Source organism: Aulonocara stuartgranti (assembly GCF_965226115.1).
Source record: "Aulonocara stuartgranti genome assembly, chromosome: 8".
Lineage (NCBI taxonomy): Eukaryota > Metazoa > Chordata > Actinopteri > Cichliformes > Cichlidae > Aulonocara > Aulonocara stuartgranti.
This window is the reverse complement of record NC_138959.1, coordinates 22,498,287-22,506,268: the sequence shown is the minus strand read 5'-3', so window position 1 is coordinate 22,506,268 and position 7,982 is coordinate 22,498,287. Positions and strand designations below refer to the sequence as shown.

Genomic DNA, 7,982 nt, shown 5'->3' with positions numbered 1-7,982 from the left:
AAAACAAACTGCAACAGATTGACACATTTAAATTATTCTCCAGGCAAACACTATAGAGCCAGAACACTTCCTCACATTACATCCCATGCAAACAAAGCCCAGCACCCTGAGGAGGACTGTGAGGTCTGCAGTGTTTACTCCAGTCAAAACATGCGGAGTGCTAAATGTCTGACAGAGTCTCTGCTGGGTCGTGCAGTTCTACGGCGAAACACGGGTTCAGTCCTGCAGCATCAGAAACATCATACTCACTTATTAGCTTTGTGCTATGAACTCACAGTGTAGGCTGTCAGGTTCACGCACACACAGACACAAATATGTATGCAAATGCAGACTGACTAAGGAGATAAGACAGGAAAGACTGACAGCTGATGCCTGAGTATTTGTGCAAAAGTGAGAGACGATATGAGAATAAATTGCACATGAGAAGTAAACATCACAATGAAGCAGCATCTTCTACAGAGTGGAAGTAATACTATTTCATTTTCTGTATGTTCAGTATGTTTGTCTAAGGATGTGTGCATTTAGGAGCGCACACACTCAGTGCAGTACCTACTGCCCTCACAAGGTGATGTTGATTTTTAATTCCCCTTTTCAGCTCCCTGGAGTTTAAAATCTTTCTAATATAATGTGGACAAATGAGACGTGAACAAATGACATACACACACACACACACAGTATCCTCAGCTCCAGCATGTGCTCATGACCATATGAATGTAGATAAAGCAATGCCTGAATTAACATATGTAATTCGTATTCATGTAAAGGCCCTCGCGTGAGAGTTTATCTAGCTGAGCTCATTAGAATTGTAAAGCTGTAGCTGTGCTGTTTTACCAAACAGTGATGCGAGCCTTCCGATGCTAAGTTGTTCTGGATTATTTTATAAATACTTTCAGATTTCTTTTATATCCCATGAATGAACAGTTTTTTACACTTTCATAATTTAAGAGCTTCAGGTCAATCATATTATTTTAATTGTGATTTATTTCATTTTTGTTTATGTTATTCTTATATGTGCAATACTATCATTCAGTGTATGTACTGTAAAAATATGTCAATGTATCATTCAGGACTTTCACACAAGCCCTGGTGTGGTTGCATGCACTCGATTAGCCAAGATCAATAAGCTTATGTTTGTGATCAATCACCTTCCTGTTTTAAGTTTTTAGTCAGTCTGTTCGCACTAAAGGAGGTGACCTTATAATTGCCTGACCCAAACCCCTTGGAAGTTGAGAATTAGATCTGACTTTTACAACCCAAATCCAAAAAAGTTTGAACTTTGTGTAAAATTAAATGTTTTAAAAATCCAGCAATTTGAAAGTCGCACACACCTACATTTTATTCATAATAGAACACATAAAACATAGCAAATTGTTAAACTGTTAATTGCTAATAATACACATCTCAAAAATGTTGGGACCGGTATAACAAAAGTGGTGCAAAATAGAAACAACTTGAGGAAAATTTTGCAACTAATTGCAACTTAGAGAGGCAGAGTTTCTCAGAAGTAAGGACGAGCAGAGCTTGACCACTCTCTCGAAGCTGAGGAACAATTTCAAAATGAATGTCCCTCAACATGAAGTTGAGAAGACTTTGAATATATCATCATTTACAGTACATAAATATCATCAAAATAATCTTAAAAACCGTGAGAAATCTCTGTGTGGAAGGGATATATCTGATAATAAATATTAGATATCTGTGATCTTCAAGGCCTTAGGCAGCACTGCATTATAAACAGGTATGATTCTGCCGTGGAAATCTGTGCATGGGTTCAGGAACATTTTCAGAGGACGTGTCTCTGAACACAGTTCACTGTGCCACCCAATGCCGGTTAAAGCTAATAAAGAAAACCGATATGTGACCATGATCCAAAAACAATTGTATTTTTTTTTGGAAAGATGGACTGAGACAGAGTGAGAAACTGTTCTTTTGTCAGACAAAGGAAATTTGAAATTGTTCTTCAAGGTAGGCCTTGCATATTTCAGCAACATATTGCTAAATTGCATACTAGATCTATTACAACAGCATGGCTCATAGTGGAAGCGTTTGGGTGCTCAAGTGGCCTGCCTGGAGTTCAGACCTTTCACTGTTGAAAACATTTGGCACATCAAAAAGCCAGGATATCTGAGCAGCTGGAATGCTATATCTCTATATAACTATATATATGTAATGCATATACATTTCTATGATAAAACATTAGCGAAACTAATGTTTGCTTTAGCTCCACAACAGCTAAACCCTGTAAAGGTTACCTAACCTTTAAAAACATCTTGAAAATGGACTCTCAGATATTATGTATGGAATACTGCTGTGCTGTTTATGGAGCCACACTGTAGAAAAAGCCAACTTGTCACAGACCTTTACAAAATCTTAATGTATAACAGCGCATGAAATAAAATTTGATGGCTTGAAAAATCAATGATTGTGGCACAATTCTGGCTAACTCTCTGAATAACCTTTACTCTTAAGGCTGTGTTGATGCACACACATTTAGATTCAGTTGTTTTACTCAAACATCAAGATGCACAATCATTTCTCATGCAATTAAAGCTGGAAAGCTAGAAACAAGTACTGGTCACAGAGACACACACACACACACACACGGACTGACCTATCGCCTGAAACAGAAGACAACAGAAGCACTCTGAGGCTTTGATATGTGCAGACAGACGAGATCGACACAATCAGGGTTGTGGCGACATTGGGGTAGCGGGCAACTCACAGTAGTACTGGCAGTAGTACTCTTTTCAAAGTGCATTCACTGCATATTACAGTTTTTGCCCACTGCTTGAACACATTTTGCAAAACTCCGCTCTCTGTGCCAAAACTGTACACACAAGTACACATGACACAACACTGGGAAATATACCATTCACATCTGTGCCAAATTGAAACTCCACTCCCAAAACCTAAACTCTGCTGTCAAAACCTAACATTTCTTTGTCAAAATGTAACTCTGTTGACAAAATGACACATACTTGCATCATATGCAAACACTTACAGATCAGGGGGAACACACTAGTCTTCTTTACATAAAACACTGCAGTCCTTGATTTCCATTGTTTATTCAGAAGGCACATTTACAGGAGACACATTTCCAAACAACCAAAAACGCAAATAGACCTACTCAATATTGTACATTGCAGTACCATGAATTCAGATAAAGCAAAAAAAAAAAAAACAACAACACAATAATACTGCAATAGAAAAAACACTATACTGTAAACACAAAAAACCATGACAATTGTGCATAAGTGGGCTCATGGATCCCGCCGTCTGTTGGGGTCTGGCCACAGGACCTCATCAACATCGCAAGCAATGTCCTCTCCCGCTAGGCACCGGGGAAAATATCCTCTTGCATGTCGAAACCATCCATGGATTGCTGTCACCTGAATGTCGCCGCAGGCCTGTTCCATTGCCTGCAGAAGAGGCATGCGGGCATGTGGTTGGCGGTCATATACTCGCCATCTCCAAGCCGAAAAAAATTCCTCTATAGGGTTTAAAAATGGTGAGTAAGGGGGCAAGTATACCACTTCAAATTGATTGTGGTTGGAGAACCAGGCCTGGACCAGAGCAGCCCGATGGAAACTGACATTATCCCATATCACCACAAACCTGGGCTGATCTGGTCTGTTCTGTACAACTATATCATGGAGAGCATCTAGAAATGTGAGTATGTGTTGGCTATTGTATGGACCTAGTATTGCATGATGGTGCAGAAGCCCTCGAAGGCATATGGCGGCACATAATGTGATGTTTCCCCCGCGCTGCCCTGGGACGTGCACAATTGCCCTTTGGCCAATTACATTACGACCCCGTCGTCTTGTTTTGCTCAGGTCGAATCCAGCTTCATCAATGAAAATGTATTCATGAGGCTGTGCAGCTCCATCCATGGCCAAGATTCTCTGAAAAAAAGGGGAACATATCACTGTACTACAGTGCTACACATACAGCACCCTCACCCCATCACACAGGTACCTGTGTAGCTCTCAGAATAGATCCATGTGGTACTGATATGGTACATATTCAGCTGCTACTGGACTTCACCAATACTCTATTGTAAATGTAAGGGACAGTTACACGTACCCGTACATATTCAGCTCGAAGTCCTTTGACCCTGTCACTGTTCCTCTCGAATGGGACTCTGTAGAGCTGCTTCATGGTGATGCTGTGTTTACCCAAGATGCGTCTGATGGTGGTGATGCTCACATGGTCTATGTTGCTGAACACTCGCCTGTCTGCAAGTATTTTCCGTCGTAGCTGGTGGAGACGGATGGCATTGTCTGCCCTCACTAGGTCCACAACGGCAAGTTCCTGCTGTTGTGTGAACAGGCGTTGCCGTCCTCCCCCAGAAGGTCTTCGGGTCATTCTGGAGGAATACAACCACATATTGTCATCGGTTTGCTTATTTTTCTTACAGTACTTTACTGTATGTACTGTGTCATCCACTGTACAACACTGTACTTCAATATAAGGAATCAGCCACTTTGGCTGCAAAAGGAGCATTAGCACCCCGTACACTTGATATGGTAATGTGATATACTGTAGAACAGTGCTATGAAACCATCTGAGTAGAGCAGAAGGTATGGAGGTGCAGACAGACCTGTTTTCTAGTCGGAATGTTCGTATTACAGATGCCACTGTGAAGCGGCTTAGATGTGGGTGGACTCTCTGCCCAGCTTCCCTCATAGTCAGGCCATGGTTGATGACATGGTCCACCAAAGTTGCTCTTATTTCATCAGAAATATGGGTCCGTGCATGGCCTCTTCGGCCTCCTCCTCCTCTTCCTCCTCCTCCTCCTCTACCTCTTCCTCTTCCTCTTGCTCTCCCTCCATCCATGCTTGCAAAGTTCTTGAAATGGCTACGCTGAGGGCTTTTTGTTGTTGGCTAATTGGTGTTCGGTTTTGCAAGTAAGTGCCTTCAGGTGTGTATTTGAGTGGTTGCAATTACCCGATGTGTTTTGTATTTTGGATACATGTGTTTTCCGAATGGCACCCTGAAATTTCATTTTGTGAGCGAAGTGTCTTATGTATGAAATAGAGTGTAGCATGCAGGACCATGTGTGTTGCATAAAGGAGTAGGTGTGTTGCATAATTGGAACTGGGGTGCAAAGCAGCGCTTTTGTTTAAGGTAGGGGTACATGTGTTTGAGGTATGGTAACAAAAGCTTCAAGTTGTGTTACTTTAGTCTAGGCATGGGTTCATGGTGTTCAAGCAACGGGCAAAAACTGTAACGGTGCCTAGAACACATATGCGGCACACACATACTACACATTTACAGCATCTAGCAAAGACAGGCACAATGATGACAATAATTGAAGTAAAAAACACACAATCAGAAATATCAGGGTGGCTAAATATACAGTATGTGTGTGTTTTACAGTGTTGGAAAAGAAATGACACCAACTTCCCCCACAGGAGAATTGTAGAAAAGGGGAGAGGCCAAAGGGTTACCTAATATTTATAGGCTTGCACCAAAGAAGAAGAAGAATGAGGAGGTGCTCTAACTGATAATGAACATAACTACAGGCCTGGAAGTCCTAAAAGTCAGGTATGAAAGGAACAGTTTGGGGTCTAGAACACATTTTGTGTAAGTATAACAATATGTGATTTGTGACTCTACACTTGCCGTGTTGTTGCTTCTTCTCATCTCTTCCCTACATGGAGCTTCAGCGCCAGTTCATTCATTTTTTTCTGTCCAAGTGATAAAAACTGACATCAAACAGTAAAGACAACACTAAAAAATGTGATCCAGAGAATGTTTGCCTTCAAAGTGGTGGATTTACAGTCAGTGTACAAACTACAGACAGCTATAGTAGTGATCAAAGCTATTGAAAGGAGGGTACTGGTGCAGCACTGTATACGTCTGTGTGACTGATTTCTCCTAGCGACTGCCTGAGATCTCAAACAAGCATTTTCCACACATTTTTCTATAGTGACTGGTGATTATCAATCGGTCTCTAGGTGTATGTCATTGGGGTATAGAATATTGTATAGTAGTATGGATGTGAATTAAGAGTAACACTTGTCAGTAGAGGCACATAGAGCTAAAATACAAATATTCATAGATTCTGGGAAGTCATCACATTAAATATTCAATACATCTGGGCAATGTTGCTGCATTAAATGAGAGACCTGCAGCCACTCTGCACATCTCTAAATGAACTTTAATTAAACAAGATTATTTAGTATTCAACAACAGCCCTTCTGTGTTTTAACTGTATGACACACACACACACACACACACACACACACACACACACACACACACACACACACACACACACACACACTTTTATATTTCCATTCACTGCTTAACAAAAGCTAAGAGAGTTCTCATTTTGACCTCAATTTTCCTAAAAGGTTTTACGATAGTAGAAACACCAACTGGGATGCGAGCTGCTTTTGCACTTTTGCACTCAGGATGAAAATGCAGTTGGCACGTATAAGCTATAAACATCTGCAAAGTAGTGATTTTCTGTAACTATATATACATCACTCAGAGAGACATCTGAGCTGTGTTATCGGTGCATGTGTGAGTTCAGGGTGGTTATGGCCTTTGGGAAACTGTTTTTGAGTCTGTGGGTTTTGTGCTGATGCACCTGTAGCGCTTCCCTGAGGGAAGCAGGCTGAACATGTTGAAACCAGGGTGGGAACTGTCCTTGATGATGTTTGCTGCTCTGCTGAGGCAGCGGGAGGAATAAATGTCTATCAGGGAGGGGAGAGGGCAGCCGATGATCTTTTGTGCTGTCTTGACTACACTCTGAAGCCTCGCTCTATCCGCCTTAGTGCAGCTGCCGTACCATACCGTGACGCAATAAGTTAGCAGGCTCTCAATGGACGAGTGGTAGAAGGTTAGGAGCAGGTTGGAGTTCCTGAGGACTCTCTGCCTCGTCTCCCTTTGAGATAAGTCCCACTACCGCAGTGTCATCAGCAAACTTGATGATGATATTGTTGTTGTGGGTCGAACTGCAGTCGTGGGTGTAGAGAGAATACAGGAGGGAGCTCAGCACACAGCCCTGTGGGGAGCCGGTGCTCAGTGTGCGAGTGGAGGAGAGATGAGGGCCAAGTCTTACAGTCAGGGGCCGGTTTGTGAGAAAGTCCTTTATCCAGGCACATTTGGTTTGGGAAAACCCGAATGGTTTTGTCCACAGTCACATTTCCAATACAGAACTTGATATAGTCCAGTACTGATCCTGTGAAAGTTTCTGGTCCTGGTGTTCAAATATGTCCCAGTCTGTCTGTGTGAAGCAGTTCTGTAGTTTGGAGAGAGCATTTTCAGGCCAGGTTATTGTTTTGATCACTCTTTAAGATCAAAACAATAATGAATAACAATCCAAAAACACAAAACACTGGGTCAAAGACCCAGAATCACGACACTACTGCCTTGTCAAAATTCACTATTTAGTGTAAAAGCGTGCCAGGATTATGCAGAAAGATTAAGGCGGCGCTAGTTCGTCACCTGGGTGTATAGTCTGGTATTTTAAGAGTCACCCAGCTTTAACATCACATAGTGATTGATAGTCATCCACAAAGTCTGATGTTATTTTTTGATTACTCGTGTTGGGAATGTCTGTCATGAAGCAGCTGTGTGCACGCAGGAAAAGGAACCAAAAGCAGACTTCACGGAGTCGGAAATGTAAACTCAAAAACATGTTTATTGTTGGCAGGGAAAACTACAACAAACTACACTGGGAAAATATGAACTAAACATACAGAGAGGCACACAAAGAAACACACAGCCATGGAAGAGGGACAACAAGTAGGGGACAATAGAGGACTAAAATACATGACGGAGTAATCAGGAAACTGGAGACAGAAGGGAAACACAGCTGGTACTAATGACACAAATGAGACGGGGAACAGGGGCTGAACATAGGGCAGAACTGTCAAAATAAAACAGGAAGCAAAAGACAATTAACAAAGATGCACACTAGACACAAAGACGTGGAAACATGACAGACCTAAGAAAGCTGGATCAAA

At 41.8% G+C, this 7,982-nt stretch overlaps 1 protein-coding gene across 2 annotated transcripts; it reads right to left on the bottom strand.

Annotated features, from left to right (window-relative positions):
* Positions 1–2,774: 2,774 nt before the first annotated feature.
* Positions 2,775–4,788, bottom strand: LOC309712379 (uncharacterized protein). 2 transcript variants are annotated; one of them, XM_082543105.1, is made up of 3 exons: positions 4,604–4,788; positions 4,087–4,369; positions 2,775–3,905 (listed from the first exon to the last, which is right to left on the bottom strand). In XM_082543105.1, exons 1-3 carry the CDS (start codon positions 4,687–4,689, stop codon positions 3,261–3,263), a joined length of 1,014 nt encoding a protein of 337 aa, XP_082399231.1. In that variant the 5' UTR covers positions 4,690–4,788; the 3' UTR covers positions 2,775–3,260. The 2 variants fall into 2 exon arrangements, with proteins under 2 accessions (XP_082399231.1, XP_082399230.1); XM_082543104.1 differs by lacking the exon at positions 4,604–4,788 and having other exon boundaries at positions 4,087–4,561.
* Between the last annotated feature and the right edge of the window lie 3,194 nt (positions 4,789–7,982).